Genomic DNA, 21820 nt, shown 5'->3' on the forward strand with positions numbered 1-21820 from the left:
CGTCACATGATTTTACTATCTTTGTTATCATTTTGTTCTCGAGATATTGATTCGACTGCCAGGTAGAAGAGATAAGACTTCACTAACTTAGCCAATGTACCAAAGTACATTTTATAGTTTCAAAAGTAGCCAGTGTTTAGAGGAGTTTGGTTTTCGTGAACAGTATGCCAAAATGTTGTAATCCGTATCTATTATACATTTTACATTACACTGAATGTACATATCTCAATTAATAATTTAATACCACTGTTATTGTAACTACAGGCAGTAGCAGACCAGTCTGCGATATATAGCAGCTGAACTGAGAAAGCTATCTTCTTCAATTGAAAGAAAACCTCATATTTCAACCTCAAGGAATTTGGGAAAATAATTTTAAACTCCCCAAAATGGCATTTGCAGAAAGGTAAGTACCATTTTTGAAAGATTTCAAAACATTAAGGTAGGCTGAGCCATACCTTATTTTAAAGGCCTCTCTCTTTTGATCATTGATCATTTTGAAAAATGTATAACATTTATTTCGCTTCTTATATACAGGGTGGTAAAAAATGTTTAAGTTATACATATTTCAGTTTTTTTTTTACGGTTACCTCATTATTTTTTTAGCAACTTAAAATTTTCATCCTAGGTTACCAAAAAAGTACTTAAAAAAAAATGTAACAGTTGTCACTTTTCAGCACATTTCAAATTTTAAATATAGGTCCAATTTCAAACTTGTAAAATCTAAAAACTCCAAATAACAAGGTATGACTTTCATTACACCTATCAATACCTCTCTTTAAGGTTACATTTTTTGTATTTGTTGCATAAGTTTGGCCTTTAACTTGGATGGTTGAAAAATGGCAACACAAATTCTAATTTACTTGACGTTTTGTTGCATTACAGTTTTTGAATTCCTGTATTTGCCAAAGGTATTTAGTGATATTAATTTTTAAAGTTTCTTTTACCTTTTTAAAATTTGTAAAAATTGGTAAACTATCTAAGAGTATGGTGTGTCCTACACAGGAATCGAGGAATGTTGAAATATGACACGTAGCTGGAACGAAATACAGGAAATTACAGAACATGTAAATCAGATAGTTCAACCGATTTTAAATATAAAAATTTCAAAATTCATTACAACTTATTAAAATGACTACCTGTAAATTTTCATTTTATATAAAAAAAGTATACAGTAATTTTATTACAAATAATATAATTTTTGTGTGTCTATATATCCAATTTTGTGATTGTCTAGTTTCCAAATCAGTTAAAAAAAAATTAAAATTGGTTGTTGAAAATAAAGGGGAAACATAAAAGTAAAATACAATAATTAAAATATAGTATCAAAGTAATAGTATATAAATTACCTCTCACGAGGTTTTTCTCTAGGTTCCAAATAATCTTCTCGTTCTCGTACTGGTACTGGTGAGCGGCGTCGGGACTCATATGGGCTACGTGGCCTCTCAGGGTAGTATGTTCTTCTGCTCTCCTCATAGGGGCCAGGAGAGTACCTTGGTCTTTCACGTGAGCGTTCTCTTTCATGAGATCCTACAAATATCAATTGTTATAAGTCCTGCATTAACACTTTAAAATTAATACTAATTAATAGTGTCAGGGGGCACATAGTGGTCTCTTTTGGAAATTCAATTACTAATTTAGTTATATAGCTTTTGTTTCATAGGCCTTTTCCCTTTTCATTTATGTACTTGTAGGGACAAGTCTAAGGTACAATGGTGTGTGGCTTGGCTGGGGACGTCCCAGATACAGCTAGCAGGTCTTGTGTTTGTTTGCAAAAGTAAAGGATCCGTCCCACTGCATGAGTCCACTCGTTTAGTGGTTTATTCAATATTGAGACGATTGATTTATTATGTGGAAACATATGAAAGATACAGAATTTTTAATTTTCCAAGAGATCTATGTAATGAACAAGTAACATGACTACTAACAATTTTTCTCATTAATTAATATTGGAGAAATTAATTAATTTATCATAATCAAGGTGGTAACACAGGACATGGAATAAAGGAACTACCTCAAATAATTACACTGATATTTAATGTGCCAGTATATCTTTTTGTGAAGATGAGGAATCAATTTAATATCGACGTAATCAACGTAATATATTTTTGTTTTAATCTGAGTTTAGTGTTATAAAGTTTACATTTACAGCCATATTAATAGAGCAGTATTATTATTAAACTCTTTTCAGCAATTTTCTATAATATTTGCAATATTATTTTTTTAATAATACTTATACAAACATCTCAAAATAATTAAATACATTAAGTTTATGAGCAATAATTAATTGTATGATTGTTAGCGAAGCATATTACATATCACATGAGGACCAGGAAAATGTTCTTTTCTCTCTGTATGATCTTGTGAAAAAACTGACATAGATTTGATATTTTGCATGAAACTTCTCTTTTATATAAGCACGATAGAGTTCAATAATGGTTGCATGTCACTTAATGGGATTTGGCTATGCAATAGCAAATATTGGTCTCAAAGAAATCATACAATTAATAAATTCAAAAAACAAACTAAGTATAATCATATGACATTTAAATATGTGACATAGGAACACGTATAGCCAAATGAAATGAGCTAGACTTTAACCCTTTGCGATCGGTCGTCGACTATAGGTCGACCGCGGCAGTTTCGCTGAACGCTCGCATGTTGACAATAGGTCGACCGGATAATGTCACTGCTTGTTTGGCCATTTCTAACCTATTGCTGTTCGGTATTTGAGTTATTCGGTACTTTGGACTTCTATTTTGGTTACGTGAATGCTACGTCGATCTTTATTCACGATATAGGAGGCATTGGAAGTGAAAATAGAAGACCAATACAACTGACGTCTGCACTTGCGTCGTGTTTACAAATATGGCTGGTCCAAGTACAAGTTTTATTGACGATGACGAAATATTAGATGAATTAGATGATTGTGATAGTATTTTCAGTGAAATTAGTATCCAAAATGAACAACAGATTATTGAAGAAGACCGTGATAGTGATTGTGAGTTGAATCATAGTGAAAATTCTTCTGAAAACATTGTGGTAAATGACGGTAACCTAGACGCTGAAAGTGATGTGTTTGGATTGGAAACTTTAGGTAATGATGGGGAAGAATTTGATCAATTCGTGGATAATGTGATAGAAGTAGGACAAGGAGATGCAAATAATAGAGGTAGGCCTAGGCTGCAAACTAGTAGACTAAGAGGAAGAGCTAGACATGTTTCCCAAAGTAGGCTTAGGGCTGGACCAAGGCAAAATTATAATATAGGTTGGAACCCGTGTCAGGAAAATGATGACCCCCCTCACAAGTTTATTTACAATAACTATCCTCATTTTAGGCCCCCATTAGGTAAAGAAATGGCCACTGAATTGGACTACTGGCAGTTATTTTTTACTGATGAACTCATTAGTGAAATAACCTCAGAAACAAACCGCTATGCCAAGGAAAAAATCAAACAAAATATTCCTTTACAAAAAAGATCTATCTGGCATACTTGGAGAGATGTAGATATACAGGAAATGAAAGCATTTTTAGGAGTTATCCTGAACATGGCTATGAATAGAAAAAGTGAAATCAAAGATTATTTTAGTGAAGATTGGTTACAAATGCAACCTTTTTTCAAAGACATTTTTTCTAGAGATAGGTTTTTTCCAAATTTTTTGGACTTTACATTTGTGTGCACCGGAGGATAGGCCTGCCCAAACACCCCTAACAAGAAGTAAAGTAAAAAAGATTGCAACCTACCTTGATTGTAAATTCAGAGAACATTATTGTCCTAGTAAAAATGTATCTGTTGATGAGAGTACAGTAGGTTTCAAAGGCAAAGTTCTTTTCAAATGTTATAACAAACTAAAACCTATCAAATGGGGATTGAGAATTTATGTTCTTTCTGATTCCTGCAATGGTTACATTTGTGCAATTGAGCCATATTATGGTTCAGTCACAACCAACAGTTTGAGTCACCCTGAACAGCCATTTACTGTTAGGATAGTTTTGCATTTAGTAACCAAACTATTGGAAGAAAATGATGTATCAGGCCTAAATGTATTTACTGATAGATTTTATACCAGTTATTTTTTGGCCTTAGAATTACTCAAAATGGAAGTACATTTAACTGGTACAATCATGCCTTCTAGACTTGGTCTACCAGATGTTATAAAATCCAAAAATGTGAAAAATATAAAACGTCATGAAATTATTTCATGTCGGAAAGACAACTGCATGACTTTGGTTTGGAAGGATAAGAGAGTGGTTACAATGCTGTCAACTTACTGCAATAACCAGACAGAAGAAGTGTCTAAAATAGTCAGAGAAGGTATTAATGAAACAATTATCAAACCTAGTGTAATCTGCCAATATAACAGAAACATGGGTGGGGTGGACATTTCTGATAACTATATATCTAGTTATGGTTTCACTAGAAAATCCCTAAAATGGTGGCAGAAGCTTTTTTTTTTTGGCTTATTGAAACATCAGTTGTAAATGCCTATATTCTGTACTCCATGACAGTAGATAAACCTGTGAGACATAGGAGGTTCAGACAGAATCTAATCCGCCAACTTGTTGGCAACGTGAGAAATGTAAACCGAAAACGAGGTAGGCCTGCCTCTATTGATGCCACACCCAAAAAAAACTTCAGATAACCTAGTAAGTAATGAATAACATGTATCTGATGAGATCCTAGTGCCTTTTCACCTGTATTCATGTAATTTTGGTTTATTACATATGTATAAAAAAATAAAAATTATGTTTTTATATTTTTATACTTCTTTTTTATATTTTTTAAATGTTACTTAAAGTTATAAAAAAATACTATAAAATAATGTAAATATTCTTTTTAGGTTATTTACATTGATATATAAAGAGAAAAAAATAAAAAGTAGCAGAAAAAGGGATTTAAAAATTGCATTTGTGTATTGTCAAAGAACTGTAAACTAACAGAAATTAAATACGACCTGAGGACAGTCGAAGCAATTTTTATTGAGACCTCAAAGGGTTAAATGTTGCATACACCTCAGCTAGACCTATCTCACAATACATGGTGTGGCACACTCCTACCTTGTCTAATATGTTTGACACCATAAGAAACAAAAATTAATATATCTCAACAAACAAGACAATATAAATCAAGCAAATTTTAATTCTATGATGTTTAATGATCAATTTATTAAGTAGTTGTTACAGGAAAGTAACTTCAACATTATTGTTGTCACTGACAAGATAGAACCTACCTGTAACTCTTGAAGGATCAATAGCCACTATCCTTCGGTATTCATCTACAGGCGTAGTTCTGTCCTTGCTTCCGCTGGCAGATGCTTCTGCTCGTAGGAAAAGTGGGCGAGCACCTTCATCTAAAGGGTAATCAAACATGAAACATATTAACTCAACAAATCTTCTTGCACCAAATTAGTAATTATTTTTATGCCACACATTAATTAAAACATTAATTTAATCAGAAATTAATTAATTTTCTAGTTTATTTTGATAAGACTACATTTATTCTTAATAAATGGCAATAATTAATTCTAAATATTTGGGAAACTTAAAATTTTTTTTGAAACAACAAGACAAAGTATGCTGAGTGCTGAGAACTCTTGTCTCTCTAATGAGAGATACTGTGAGTCAAAGTTATTAAAGATAATTTAAAATCAAAGTATAATTTTGTGCTCACTATAAAACCTGAGAAAACTCTTTATTAGCTTTGGTCTTTGAGTATTTACAAGATTTTAAATCATTCTAAATATTGATGTTTTAATAAATTTAAGGGAAGGTTCTACTGAAAAATGTCCACAAAAAAGCTACCAAACTTTAGAAAAACATGTTTGTAACATTATTTTTTAACTCATTGTAAATATTTGTTTTCCAACACCATTCTAACATTAATCAAACTATGTATATACTTCTTTAAGATTAGTAAGCAGTAGAAATGATGTTCTGCAAAAATTGAGCGTTTTACCTCAAAAAGATAATATTTTATACCTGTTAAAATGTTTGCTCTTAAATCGAAGATACAAAGTTACGTATAAATTTAAAACTTTAAAAGCTTTTTAATACAAATTTTAAAAACTAAAGAGTTAAAAAGAACCAACCTATAAGATATACCCAAGAATGAATACAGAAATTTGTAACTGGTAGTGTGTACTTGACAATTAATTATACATTAAAGTCTATATACGCCATTTGGTTAGGAAGATTTTAGCAAAACCCTCAAAAATCTCATAAGAAATGTGCTAGGGAAGAGAGAAGGTGTTGGTGTCAACAGCAAGTCCAAATCATAGTATTTTGTGTTTTATGGCTATTTAAATAAAACATATATTAATAATAAACATTAGATTTTTGGACATTTCAGTAGGAACCCTAAATAGGTAAATAATGGGATTATTTTATGTCATATTTTTGATTATGGTAATTTCTGGTACCAAACACACAACAAACTAAATTATTTAATGACAAAGACAATGTGGTTTACTTATAGACTGAATATTTTATACACACTTACCTCGTCAGAACTTAACAAATGTGTGGCAAATACAGCAACCTGAGTTTAAAAAAACTGTTTTTGTCTTACTATTTAAAAATAAGAAGCATTTAGTTACAATATTGATGACAATGAAAGAATAAAATAAGCTTAGTGAAGAAGGAAATAAAGGTAGTTAAAGAAAGTTAAAAACATAGAAATAAAGCAAGAAAATCTGGTAGAATCTAAGCAAAAGATGTAGGATTGCATGGGTATGGTAAAGAAAAACAAGATACAGTCATTATTAAAGCAGTAATAGAGATAGGAAAAAGAAAGAGAGGAAAAGGAAGAAGAAGACATAAGGCATGACAGTACAAATTTGGTATGAGTAAAATAAACATAAAAACAGATTGTCATCAAAATGTTTAAAGACTTAATATTCATTTCACTAAAGTAGCATCTGAAAAAGCTAACATAATTCAATAAAGACATTTGTACAAACCTCAGAGTGGATCACAATAGTTAAAATAATTCAGACATTTTGTTTGTTACTTACTTCTCAAAATTCAATTTATAACTGTAAACCCAACAGAGCTGCTGTATTTGCCATAAACATGTTTCCACTTTCCAATAATCTCCTTAATCTTTTCTTCTGGTTGTTTTTCAGGAAAACCGTTTAATTATAGTGTAATAACAATGCAAAACATGTAATTTTGCATTACCTGCTGGAATCCTGTCAGTAAGCAAGAATCACTGCCTGGATTGGAAATTTCCACCTGTAATTATCTAGAAATCAAATCATGTTCTGTGTTGAAAGTTAAATAAATTTAATATAATACACTACAAAATATCAAAGGGGTACAACTATACTACACATATAAACCTGGCAATAAATACTTTTAAAGAACTGTTTTCATTACTGTAGGTTAATCACAGTCAACAGTATAACAGCATTCTGTGAAACAGTGGTTCAAGCCTATGCCAAACCTCTGCGTATTACTTCATGACAAACAGTTTAAATGCTATTACAAGATCATTATAAAATACAATCATAGATTGCTATTACAAATCCATATTGCCAAAGACACAAAACAAATTTTTTGTCAAAGCACATTATAAATATAATTTACCACATGCTTAACTTGTTAAAATTACATAAACATAATACAGTATTTTAATATAATAACTGAAGACGATATCACAATTAAGTTATTTTTAAAAACAGAATCAATTTTCTTCTACTACTAAATAATAAAAAAGTAATGTAAGAACACAGCAGTACCATAACATTATCCAAGGTTATCCAGAGAGTTACATGACAACACAACTACAGTAAACTTAGATAACATTTAGTGAAGATTCTTTGATACGAAGGCCATTAATCAATGAAAGATCAAAATTGGTATTGAAAAAAATATATATGTACAACATAGAGTTTTCCTACCTTTAAAAATAATTCCCACCAACATTTATGCATTTCTCACAACGAGTTACTAACATTTTACATTAGCTGCAAAAAACTCATTGTCTTAGTGTTTGAACCAAAGTCTAAAAGTTTTCTGAAATCTTCATTATCATGGAACTTGTTTTGACATAGTGCCTCCTCAGTGAACCTAAAAAATGTCAATCACATGGGGTGTAAGGGGGTGAGGTAGTACCTCCCAGCTCATTTTGTCAATTGTTTCCTGTCAGTTGAGCAGTGTTAGGACGTGCTCTTGTTGGAGAATTTCATTTCTCTTCTATGATCCATGACGGCATGGTTCGTTTCACCTTGTTTAAAAAGCATACCCAAGTAGTATTGTTTATTGTACATTGTTGTTTGAGTTAATCACGACTTTCAGAAAAACAGTAGACATGAGATTACAGGTTTTGAATTTTTTTACAGGTGAGCTTCCATTTCATGGTTTGTATTTTGGATTCTGACTCAAAATAGTGAACCTATCACAAGTAAAAATGTTATAAAGGAAGTGCTCACTTTCTCGTTCATAACGCTCCTTGAACTATGTGCACACTCTCAATCTTGTGTACCTACATCAACTCACTCGTGACACATCTGGCACATGTTTGTACTTTCTTTTTACCGATGATATTATGAACTATTACAACACCCAAGTGAAATTTTTCTGCAGTAATTTTCATTTTGGCATAGGAGTCTGCATGAATAACGTCATTAATTCGAGTTATTAGTAAACGAGTAGAAACTTTTACTGGCCGGTCAGAACGGCCTTTCTGAGTCACGAGTCTTTACCACTATGGAATTGTACCACCCACTTGCAAAGATGTCTGAGGTCTATACAACTTTCACCATATACTTTAGTCATCCCAAAGTATATATTAGCTGGCTCTTCACCTGCAAGATGATATGCTTTGGCCTCCAGTCGTGTTTATTTAAAGTACTACAGATCTACTGAAGATGTACACACTGACGGGGAACTAAGGAACTATCAAAAAACCACAGAGTGAAGTTTCTTTTTGCCTGGACGTTAAAAACAGAATGTTGTTTTCTAGATAAAAATCTAGAATAAAAAAATGTGTTTTTGAAGTTGCTACTGTAATTTTATTTTTTAATTGTGGTTCAAACAGTATGGCAGGAATTATTTGTAATAATGATCAGAAAATTTTATCAATTTTAATTTTGTCCAGATGCGTTGATGTGAGTTAAGCATTCAGCAGGGTGTAAATTTTCTAAAAGTGATGGCGATCAGGAAGTGGACTCAATTTATTAACCATGATCTGGCATGATGAATCAGGAGATTTTGGTGGCAGTAATAAAGATGTTGTTAAGTTGATTATGGTGGACGAAAAAACGCTACATGGATGCTGACTGTAGAGCAGCTCTTTGCGTGGCAAATAAACACAGCAGTACCAGGTTAGAGCGGTGTTAACAATTCTACAATTAAAGGATAAAAATAATTTTTAGGTCAGAACACATCAATGTTGACTCATCATATGACCAAGACCCATCTCACTGATGCTAAATTGAAAGTATTGAACTTGTTTTACCAATAATGATATATCTCCATACCAATTTGTCGTTTTAATTATTGAATATCCCTCCCTCATACACCCCTTTAAAAACAAGCTTTAAAACTCTTACAATGAGATCTCCTACAACTTTTTCTTCTCATACAAATTGCAATGCAATTATCCAATTGATTATAGATGATATATAATCTAAATTTTGAAGATCCAATAATGAGTAATACTAGCATTGATTTTGCTGTTAACTATTGGAAAGTAGTAATCCTCTCCACTCCAGCTGTAAGGTTATATTTACATTTTTTGCAGCAAAATAAACTGAAACAAACAGGGAAAGAGACTTTGGTAATATTACTCCAACCAAATCCCACTGAATATTCCAATGCTGCCTTTAATAAAAGACAATTGTTATTAACCCTACATTTGATTGCTGATGGTACACACCAGTTCATCATACACATTATGAACTGATAAATAAGGACGGTCCATTATTGTGTGATAAACTTGTATTATTTATTGAATTCCTCTCTTCATAGAAGAATTTATTTTCTATAGTTAATGTATGAAATATTGTTTGTTTTAACGGCTGTTTGATATACAGGTGGCTGACATGCACTGCTGTACATTTTTTATTTTCCATGAAAATATTTTTTGTGCTGTAAATAATTGTAAGTATTCTATAATATTTTGTTTACTATCAATTCTGAACATTTTAAGTGTCTTGATAGCTCAACTGGTATAAAACCTACACATGTAACTTGAAAACATAAAACAAATTTTGAAAAAGGTCATACAACTTTTTGTATTATTTTACATATTTTTACATCTGATATAAAGATATATAAAACACATATCATTTATTATGTAGCATGAGTATTTTTTTAAAATTTAACAATATGAAGCAAAAAACCAACTCATTAGTTCTGAAAGTTAACTGCTATATCACAGTTGGAAGACCAAGTCGACCCACTCAACGCAGTAACTACCAGAGGCTGTCACCTCATTCCCGGGTTAATAACATCTTCCATCATAGTTAAACAATCCTGCTAACATCAGTTAAAAACAACATCGCCGAGTCACATGTACAGAATCCAAGCAGGGTTGACATTATGTACTAAAGCTAGGGTATTGCCATATAACTCTCTGAACCTCAGATGATAATGTTACTTTACAACAGTAAGTGCTCTACAGTTACAAATCATTGTCGCCTTGACTTGAGATATTTAATATGATATACTAAAATTGTGTATTAAGAATTTATTGAAAATATATTTTAAAACCTAAAATGTTTACATAATACTTGCTAAATTTATTTATAATTAAGCCTGGATCACTATTATTAGTTATTACTCCTATATTGTTATTTTAACGATAAATATTTAAATACAGTAACATTATTATTTTTTAATCTGTAGTAGTATTCTGAAGATACATGAATTCAGATTAAAAATGCTGTTTTCTTATCATAAAAGAATTCAATAAAACTAACTAGTGTTGCCTATTAGGACCACTATTTATAACAAAGATTTTACATTAATGTTAACACTTAAACTAAGGTTGTGTAAATAATTAATCATCTAGTTACTTAAATATTTGAAGTAAAATTATGTGTATAACATTTTAAACTCATGTGAGTTTTCTTGGTTATTTGATACACCCCTGTTGTTTAGCTTGATGCCTTGACAATTTTGAGTTAAAAGAAGTTTCAAGCTATAAAATGAAGATTATAACTAACACATGTTGATAAATGCCCTCACTTCTAATTGAGGGACACATTCACATTGTTGATTGAGTTAAGATTTTAAATCAATATCTCGTGGAATACATTTCATCTATTTGTATATACATTTTTGCTTAAAATAATTCATCTGTTGTATTTAGAATTTTACTTATAATAATACATCTGTTGTATTTACAATTATACTTATAATAATACATCGGTTGTATATACAATTTTACTTAAATAATAACTATATCAACTTCAATGACACTATAACAATTCATGAATCATCAGACTTTTTCACCACCTAAGATCCTTCAGATATTCCATATTTCCAGAAAGACGACATTTAGCAGTGTAACGATGTATTCTGCAGTCCACTCCTTCTAAATATAAACCTTAGACAGTTCAGAGCTTTGAAAACAATTCATTTTGTGCAATATCTCTTGTGCTATCAATAGCATTTTCTTTGTGTTCCTACAGCTTCTGTTTACACATTACTGTTGTGTATAACCTACTATTTTACTAATGACATAAGACTTCAACAAGATTGGATTTCAAAATAAATATTTACAATCCATAAAGTGTTTGAATTTCCTAAAAAAAATTAAGCTATATAAACAATAGCTTCGACCATAAATTAAAAAAGCTGTCTTATTTCTGCAAACCAACTAAAACTGCTCTTTTTAACTAAGAGACGTTTGATATAATGAGAATTATTTCATGCCTTATTTGATGAACTGGGTTTGTAGATCCAGTATTGATAATATTTGTAAAACACAAGGATATTTTTTTACAGAGATGCATAATTAAAGGTACAAAACAGGGTTTTCTTCTAATAGGATAGGGTAGGGGGTAAATCATGTCGTACAAAAATATTTGGACAAATTTTTCTATACACATTAAGCTGAAGTTCAAACTTAATAATTTTTAGAGCCTATTTAGATGCATGCTGCCCTGAGAGATCCAAACGTCCAACACTAGTAGTTGTAATGCAGGAGCTACTTGCATTATCTCTTACTGAATATTTGTGTATATATCAGCGTTTCATTTAATTAACTCACAATCAAACTTCAAGACGAACCACTAAGTTGACTCTTCAAGGCAGACCTCACTAATTATTATTTATTAAATTTAATTTTCAATACAATTTGATATCAACTGCACCTATTGTTTTCCAATGATATTTGTTATAGAAATTTAGCAAATCAGAATTAATAGTGAAAACTTTTAAAATAAATGTAGGCGTTTTACTTGTCCTAACAATGACTAATGTTAAATTACAGTTGTTTTTCCATATCTTATAAACTTTTGCAGTTAGTATATTTTTTTTATTTTAGGAAAATTAAAATAAAATTGGCATTGAATATTTAAAATAAATGGATTGAGTGAAGTGTTTGCAATTATTCCTGAAATAAATTACTTTCTGAATCAGGAAACCAAATGAGTTTTTACATAATTCTTTACAATTTAAAAGTTGCACAGATTACAGTATTAAACCTGTGTTTCCCAACTTATCCTGGAATATCAAGTAGTAATGAATCTTTTGAGGCAGTAAGGTTGTTGTAGACATTTATTCCTATTTGTGTTCCAATTTTATATTTTTTTAAATCCATATACTTTGTTATATAACTTTAATTAATTTATTTCAACTCATTTAAAGATGAACGCAATTTCTCTATTCATCAAGTTTCAAATTGAGGAACATATTGAAAACTTTTAAACGTACCTATTAAGCAATATGAGGGGCACTCCAAAAGTTTTGAGATACAAGAATAGTGTTGTGCTAGACATGAAACTTTACAAGTATTCAAATTAATATTTTCCAGTACTTCTATGTACTTTTGGTATGAAGTCAAAATGCTCAAGAAACACACCAGATTACGAGGGAAGGCTATGACCACACAATTGTTTATTTTATATATAAGACTAAGCAGAAGTCACATATAATAAGAACGGGCAAGAAAGATGATTGTTTAGTGGTTTTCAATTAAAACCACATTTCCATTTTTCCATTAAAATAAAAACTCAAAAGTGTGTGAGATGAGGCACTGTTGAGGTGCCACATAGTATCCCTAATGTTCATACCCTGCAGATTTCTGACAAACATTGTTACATGAACCAACTTGCTGTGACAGTCCTCTACACTTCCAACTTTATAGCCTTCAACAATATAGTGCTTCTATAGAATAAGGTGTACACCACTTTTTACATTGAACATTTTTTGTCATTATTGTTGGAGTCGGCTCATCTTTAAACAACCATGCACAACTCATGAATTGGAATATCACAAAATGATATGTAGATTTTATCACCTGTGACAATTTTAAAAATTATATGATAACCACCAGCATTAAACATTTGGAGAGTTTGGGGTCTGAGTTTTAAAAATTTAGGTTTTGTTGGTCAGTCCAATTGTGAGACATCCAATGCTGGGAAATTTTTAGATTTCAAGATTACATCATGCAAGATTATTTGCACTTTTGTGGATCCAATCCCTACTGAAGGTTTGTCACATTTTGTAGTATATTTCTGTTCTCTTAACTGCACACAGACGATCCATGTATTTTTGAGTAATGTGACCTGAATATTTATCATCCTGAGGCAAATTGCAAACAAACTCAAATTCTCAATATTACTAAAAAACAGTTACATGAGATAGTGTATCTACACAAAAATAGAAACTGAAATATTCTACAAATTGTTTTTTGGGTAAACCAAATTTTAAATAGCAGAAAATTATAGCTTGAAAACGCTTTTGTGATAAATTCTTGACTTGTACATTAGTGTCACTTGTATCCTGATGAATCCAAATTGCTGTTGAGTACCGACTGGTCCTCAGACAATCACATAACATTATTGTAGATAGTACAATTTGCCAATATCTCAAAACTTTTGTTGCAACCCTCATGTTAATATCAAGGAAACATTGATGTCATAAACAGGTTCAATGAGTAATGTGGCACTCAATTAGCAATTATAAAGATTGAATGATAAAAAAAACAACTAAGTGTGTTCATTATACATTATTTTTGCCACTTACTTCATTTCTTCACTAGTTAAAAATCACGCAAGAAAAAAGAGATTTTACCAAAGAAAGGTAAAATGATATTTTACAAAAAATCTACTGTAAAAATAGTTTCACTACTCCACATCATATCAGTACTCATAAACAAGTGCATTCAATACTGCAGTAATACTGTTAATAAATAAATAAAAACATTGCTATTACTGTTTCCAAATATAGATGGACACTCCCTCTTTAAAGGGCTACCTATTGCCTAACACTTCAACTTCAAGGGCTTATTACAAACCCTGGGAAATATGGCTGGATTACTAAATTAAACGGTGTAAAAGAGGAAGAGACAATCCACAGCTGTAGATAGATGTCGCCCATTATAACAACAATCTTTGTAGATAGATGTCGCCCGTTATAACAATCTTTGATGACAAATCCATCATTTGAAATTATACATTGAAGACTTAATTTAACTGTCTTCAATTAAATATTGATTTTACTATTTTGAGAATGTAAGGATTTCATCAATATATGTTGCTTGGATTTAAGGTATCTAACTTTGTTTCCAGTAATTATCATTAAGTTTAATACCAATATTCCAAAAAATTCAATTTATTGAGATGTAAATAAAAATGCACCAATATCAAAAGTTCAGCATTAAAAAAGAAGAAATAACACAACACAAAAAATTAATATAAAATGATAAGTTACTTTGTTAAATTATTGGATTACATTTACCTTTTAGGATTAGATAACAAATTAATTAAGAATTTGCACTTTTCCAAAATTGAAGCAAAACTTTCAAGTCTAGTTTTTAGTATACAAAGGTCACTGACAATAATTATCTATCAGCCATAAATCTGAAAATTTAGATTTTGAATTAGGATTTAAATTTTTACAACAGCGAGTTGTGGCTCTTAAAGGATTATAGACCTTAACCACACACATAGTTGGTCATTATAGTGTTAATGTCTGTCTAATGTAAGTAATCAATTAGTATCACGATGTACAGAGACAATTAGTATCACGATGTACAGAGACAATTAGTATCACAATGTACAGAGACAATTAGTATCACAATGTACAGAGACAATTTTAAACATTTCTTAACATATTAAAATCATCTTATTAAATATGTGTACACATAGATAAATTTGATGTGTTTAAAAATAATGTACTAATGATTTTAAATATCTTATATATTTGAATTAGATTTAGTAAATCGCACTTATTTATTTTGGAATAGAGATTACCATAAATAATAATAAAGTTAACTGAACTAAATACAAATCAAAAGAAACTGAACATGCACATCGAGAACGGGGTTGATCATTTGGGGGACAGCTCGACCATTAGGACTATAATTGCAAGCAAGTGCAAAGTAGTTGGGTTAGTGAGAGTCCATAATACTTAAGTGGCCACAATCATCATAGACAGCGTACAGTTTAATACTAACGCAGACCATTCCATTAACTATGCCTACTTAACTCTCTTTAATTTTGATATTGCAAAGCCCAATATGAATAGGTTGGTGGAGAATTTTAATATGATGTGTCAAATGTCTCTAAGAAGCATGTTTGAAACAAATTTAGCAAACTGTCATATTTTACACTCTTTATATTTATAATAATTGACGATTTAAAAACATAAATTTGGAAAGAGTTTAGGGTAACAACTATGTATTTGTACAGAACAGATCACCTCTAAATAACAATTTCAGGAAGGCTTACTCTTCATCCTTATCACGTTGAACCTTGATGAGTACACTCTATTGTATAGTATGTATCATCTGTCTCAATATTGTAAGATACTATAATATGAAATCAATATATTTTGTACTTAAAAATGTGTGATGCTTGCTATTTACTAGTATAAACAATTTTCTAGTCATAGAAATGCAAGCATTGATGATGATAAGACTAACATGTTTGTTGCATTCAACCTAGACAGCTGACATTCACATTTGCATTTATCCTGACAAGATAATCTTCAATCTTGATCAAACATGTTCCGTCACATGGAGATCTTCAAATACTGGATTGGAAACATGAAAGTTGCTTGCGATACTACCCCAATGTGCAAATATAAACCCTTGGTCTGCTAAAACATTTTCTAACTTTCTTATAATTTGTTCTGGAGTAGGAAAAACCAGGATTTCAAAGTGGTTCCAGTGTAAACAGGGGCTCAAATCATGATGATAGTAAAATTATCTTCTAACCAGCATTCTTCTTTCAGTAGTGTAACATCATATAAGCCAACAATCACAGCTAAAAATGACCGTTTAAATACACCAAACAGTAAAACTGGTTTGTATATAAATTGTGACTATATATATCTTTTATCACATATGTTGTGTAAATATTATGTAGTGGTTATTCTTGTCCTGATTATTTTCTTCTGATTTCTGTTTTCAACTTCTTTAAGTTTTTTTTTTTAAATCAACGATTGGTTACTGAAAAGCTATATCTAGCAAACCATAAAATCAGGTCATAACTGCTGACTATGTATAGCGATAATGGCTACATATTAATCAGCCTTTGGTAATCGCTTTTTTGTAATATCTAATCTTCTTGACCACCATACACAGTGCAAAGCTCTTGCTGTAAGAAGTGAGGGAGACTTCTTGCTGTAATTCAGTGTGTATTTTATCTATCCTCTTATTCCGGAACCAGTAATTTATCAAAAATTATGTCATGAATCCAAATAAATCCTCTTATAAATATTTTAATTCCACAGTTGTCATCATAACAAAGTATGGTTCATGGTATACTTCGGAACTGTTAATTTATAACAAAAATATAGTTCCATTATATTAAATACAAAATAAATCTCCAGTTAGTCTCCACTTCTCCAAAGATAAAAAATAATTTTCACCCGTAACATGTTTCATAATAAAATATACATACACAACTAACACAAATATTAAATAAAAAGAGCACAGCCTTTAATATAACTAATTAAGTTTTAACTACAAGCACAAGAAGATATGCCAATTTCAACACAGAACAGATTGACTAAGATAATACAGGGTAAAATAGAACGATATAACATGAATACAATTGCTATTACACTCTAATGAAATACCTACCACCAAAAAGTAGCTGCTGAAAAACATAGGGAACATATGCTCATCATATTAAACTTGACAGATCAGTACATCAATAATGTATGAAGGGTGATAGTAAAATAAACAAGTAATCATGCTTAAAGAAATAAACTTTTGGAGCATCCTTAAGCCTAAAGAAAAACTGTTGGTAGGTGTGGCTCAGCTGTCTTCTTATTCTGAGGAATACTTGGGAGACAAGAGAATAAGATGAAAACGATGAATACTTTAGACCAAGAAGAAGCCTTTACCAATAATAAATGTAAGAATATTCATAATTACTGGATATAAAATTTAAACTGGCTTAATTGACTTAGTTGTCAAACTTAAAAGTTAAGGCAAATTTCTTCAAGTCGATTCTCAGGAAGTATTTTGTATTGTATGTTGTATAGACTTACATACATACATACTGCATTCCTAGATCCATTCTTCAGCTTATTCTGGTCACATGTGTTTTACAAGATACAGATTCTATAATTTTCACAAAAGAAAGTTACAAGTAAGTGAAGACATATAATTCAAAATTTAAAAAATACAAGTTTGAAATCAATATTAATTTTTTAGTTACAAAAATCCAGAATATCTTGAGCATTAATCAATTTTTACATGTTTTATATTGATTTCTAGATTTCTTATTTATTTCCAACATAAATGTTCATAGTATTAATTTCATACTATAATTCCTGAACATTATTGTCGAATACAATAATTAAATTTAATATTTTTCTTCTTCTTGTTTCAAATTCTTCATTTCACAAAGTTCCACAAACACCACTTACAATTCAACTTTTTTCTGATTAGAAAGGAATTATAGTTGAAATTTGATTTAATTATAAACTTTATTAAGGACAAAATTATAAAATTACTTTAGTTTTTTTATGGGCATGTTTTATTATGCCCCATGCTGTCACATCCGAAGTAGCAAGGTGAAAGACATCAATAACCTCCTGGTTTGAAGACAGAATTATAATTTTCCTTTGGAATTTTCTTGATTTCGAGTGAGATATTAATCGATTATGTTCTCTTTTTCCACGATGTCACATCCAGTATCATATCTAAGTTGAAGATATCCACGTGCTCCTGGCTTGAAGACACAATTATACTTTTTATTTATAATTTTCTTGATTTTGTGTGAGATATTGACACATTAACAGTATTACATGTAAGTTGAAGACATCCACAAGCTCCTGAGTTAAAAACGGAGTTATAGTTGTCCTTTGGAATTTTCTTGATTCTGTGTAAAATATTGATTGATAATTTAACAAGTTTCAAATAAAATCCATGTAAAAAGTATGATTGGAATGATCACAAAATATGAACATAATACTTCCAATAACAATAAAAGCCTATATGTTTTTATTTTTGAATTTATGTTTACTTGTTTGGATCATAATTAATTAAAATTATGTTATCTTGTAATAGTTGGTTTAATTCATTACGGTAAAACATGGCTATACATTTTGAATTATTGTTCCTCTGAGTGTACAATCTCTTGGCTGTTAAATATAATAGTTTCTTGACTTAGCACAATAAAATAGCCCTGTACATATTACGACGCAAATAAATAATGTTTTACAGTTCTACAAAATCAATGAGAACAATAAATTGAATTATTCTTTACTATGCAGTAGTAATTGGTATTTAGTTTCTATTTTTAAACAATACTTGGCAAAATATGTCCTCTTCTTGATGTAGTTTGAAATTACCAATACATTGTGATCAACAAGGAGACTCTCTAAAAACTCCAGTATATCTTCTAATCATTTCTTTCATGAACGTTTTACACCCAAAGTGTAGTGATTAATCATAAACCTTTATCTTAATACTTAATATCTGCAGTAATATTTCCATAGTTCAATATCCATTGACGAAGAGGTGGATCATAAAAGTTCTTCTCACTCAATATCTCTATTCATGTAATAAAGTTTTACATCTACATTGAGGACCATCATAACAGACTCTTCAAACCTGTTACTTGCAGTAACTGATCCATTCCTTTAATTTTATTGTAGGTGAAGATGATTTAAGACTAATATCTGCATTGACTGCTTCATTCTTATAACAGAGTCTGGGAACTGATATATTTATAAATGAATAGAGAAAGGCTCCTTCCACAAACACAGTACCTGCAGGATCAGTTTAATTCTTGTAATAAAAGATTCAAATATGAATTTTTCTTCATCTCCATTATGCTTGTTTCTGCTTCCGTCCAAGTTGCTTAAAGACTTGTTCAATCATTAAACTATTCTTGCCAAAGAGCAACAACATAATAATTCTTCTGACTTGTTAAAATGAAATTCTTCTATCTTCCTCTTACATGTGGGTTGAATTTTATTCATCCTGTCTGTTGAATGACAAAACTTTTCATTCCGTGTTTCTTCCCATTATAATGAACAAAAAATGAGGTGTTTCTTAGAAGTATTAATTAGATAATACTAGCAAAACCAATCACAACATTTAACAAAACTCTGTGTTTAAAGATTATTAACTCTCGATAAAAGCATCTTTTTTTAAAAACACTTCTCTTGACTTAAAAGTAAACCACAGTCTTTGCAAAAAAAAACCTTAAACAGTAGTGAGGTGCAGATTTTTACATGGTAACTTTTATACATATGTATTAACTATTTAGAGTTATTACTTATGAATTTTGAATTGATTTTGTTACATTATTTTGTTTAATACAATTTATACATTATAAAATCCGGACCAAACAATAAAACTGCAATTTTTCCATGACTAGGCACAGAAAATTTAAGGACATATTCTTAATTGAAGTTTTTTTCAAAAAAAAAAAGATGCTATCAGGCCAGAAAAAACATCAATAAGAGATTATTATTAACTGCCAAAAATTGAATTAATATTTTTACTAACCAGCGAACTATAATATTTTTACCAGCACCCTTAAAAAAATGCACCTGACTAACACTGAAAAATTTATACACAAAGTTTTTGATACAACGAATAATACAAACTTTGATGATTGAAGTTAAACTCTTCTCGATTCATCCATTGGGGAGAATGTTGAATGTTATGTCTGTCATTTCCTCTCGTTCCTGAAGATAAAAGTACTAATTATATTCATGCAGATTGCATATTGTTATCAATCATCCAGCATAACCCTGTGATCCGACGACTGAAGAACTACAAATATTTTCAGCATTTTAGGTTGCCTGAAAAATTACACTAGACAGATTTATAGAGATGAGAAAGTCATTAGTTGTTAACTCACAGAATAAAGCATAACACAAGTGTACTGATGATGATGATTTTCTTAAAGCTTCTATTTTGCGTTGGATTTTTTTATGTTCCAGTTTCTTCTGATGATTCCTTAGCCACAAATCAATCATATTCTCAACTTCGTTTTCAGTCACGCATATTTATTTAAAGTCTGCACATAAATTTATATATATATCATGTCTACTATCAACACCTCCCCTTCAGACATCATAAAATTGTATTTTATGTAAGTTTAGTAACATTTCTTTTATAGAAATCTATGATTTTGTTATATTTTTGTTGTATATTTTTATTGGTTGTAATAATTGTTGTATAAATGGTGCATTAGATACATAAACAAAATTACAGTAAAGAATAATTTAAATATACCTTTAAATTTTAAGTAAAGATTTTACAGTAGTTATTTCAGAGAAAAAATTGTTTTAATATATTTTAATAAAGAATATTTAAATTTTAAAAAGTGGTAGTACTTGAATGACTGTTGTTACTCTGAAGATGCTATAGTACAGATGGTACTATAAATTTTGCTTTAATGTAACCACCAAAGGATACACTTTCATTCTGAGAAAACATACACCACTCACTAACCAAATAACTGTTCATGTGTTTAAATTATACTGGGGTTCATTATTCTTTTCTAACATCTTCAACTAAAATTAACTTGTTTTTACATGATTTTAAGCAGTTTTCCATTTGTAATCATCGTAATATCCTGTGATCATTAAGGTGTTAAGTACTCCAGTATATATGAAACATCCATGTAGATCTGATGATCATAGTCCTGATGATTGCACTTGCCTAATGCCGAAGTTAATAATTCACTTGCACTGATACAAACTCATAAAATTGTGTAACTCAAGGAAGAAACTAGAGTTATGATGAAATTAAAATTTTTACCACAAGCTTTTCTGATAATAAACCTTGCAGACCTTGACAATGGATTTCTTCAGCTTCTTCAATTTTCACAAGTCTGTAGTCTGTAGTCTTGATGAATAGAATCGTGGATAAAAATAATTTTGAGCTACACATTAAAAATTAATCTATTTCTGAAATAAAAGAAAAATTGTAATTGTTATAATTGAATTGAAACTTAACAACAGTTACATGGAACACTATTTATTAGATCTTCAATATGATATACAATCTTCTATGAGTATTCATTTGTTTCGTTATTGTTAAAAAAAATATAAAACAGTAGTGTGTGAGCTTCATTCCAGTTCTGATATTTCTTTCGTTAACTTGTCACAACTCCTCTTCACTTTGTTCCGTTGCTTCTTTTAAGATCATTAATTCTTCTTGAGATTTGA

At 30.2% G+C, this 21820-nt stretch overlaps 1 protein-coding gene across 4 annotated transcripts in view; it reads right to left on the minus strand.

Moving 5' to 3' along the window:
• LOC124362743 (zinc finger CCCH domain-containing protein 13-like) overlaps positions 1–21820 on the minus strand; it is an 80411-nt gene that overhangs the window by 17569 nt on the left and 41022 nt on the right. For 2 of the 4 annotated variants that reach the window (XM_046817485.1, XM_046817486.1), the window contains exons 6-8: positions 20249–20329; positions 5230–5349; positions 1347–1527 (exon numbers count right to left, since the gene is read on the minus strand). In XM_046817485.1, the coding sequence (XP_046673441.1) occupies positions 1347–1527; positions 5230–5349; positions 20249–20329 (382 nt within the window). The remainder of the gene's footprint in view (positions 1–1346; positions 1528–5229; positions 5350–20248; positions 20330–21820) is intronic. The other 2 variants (XM_046817488.1, XM_046817487.1) reach the window with 1 other exon arrangement.

Source organism: Homalodisca vitripennis, chromosome 5 (genome assembly GCF_021130785.1).
Source record: "Homalodisca vitripennis isolate AUS2020 chromosome 5, UT_GWSS_2.1, whole genome shotgun sequence".
NCBI classification, from domain to species: domain Eukaryota; kingdom Metazoa; phylum Arthropoda; class Insecta; order Hemiptera; family Cicadellidae; genus Homalodisca; species Homalodisca vitripennis.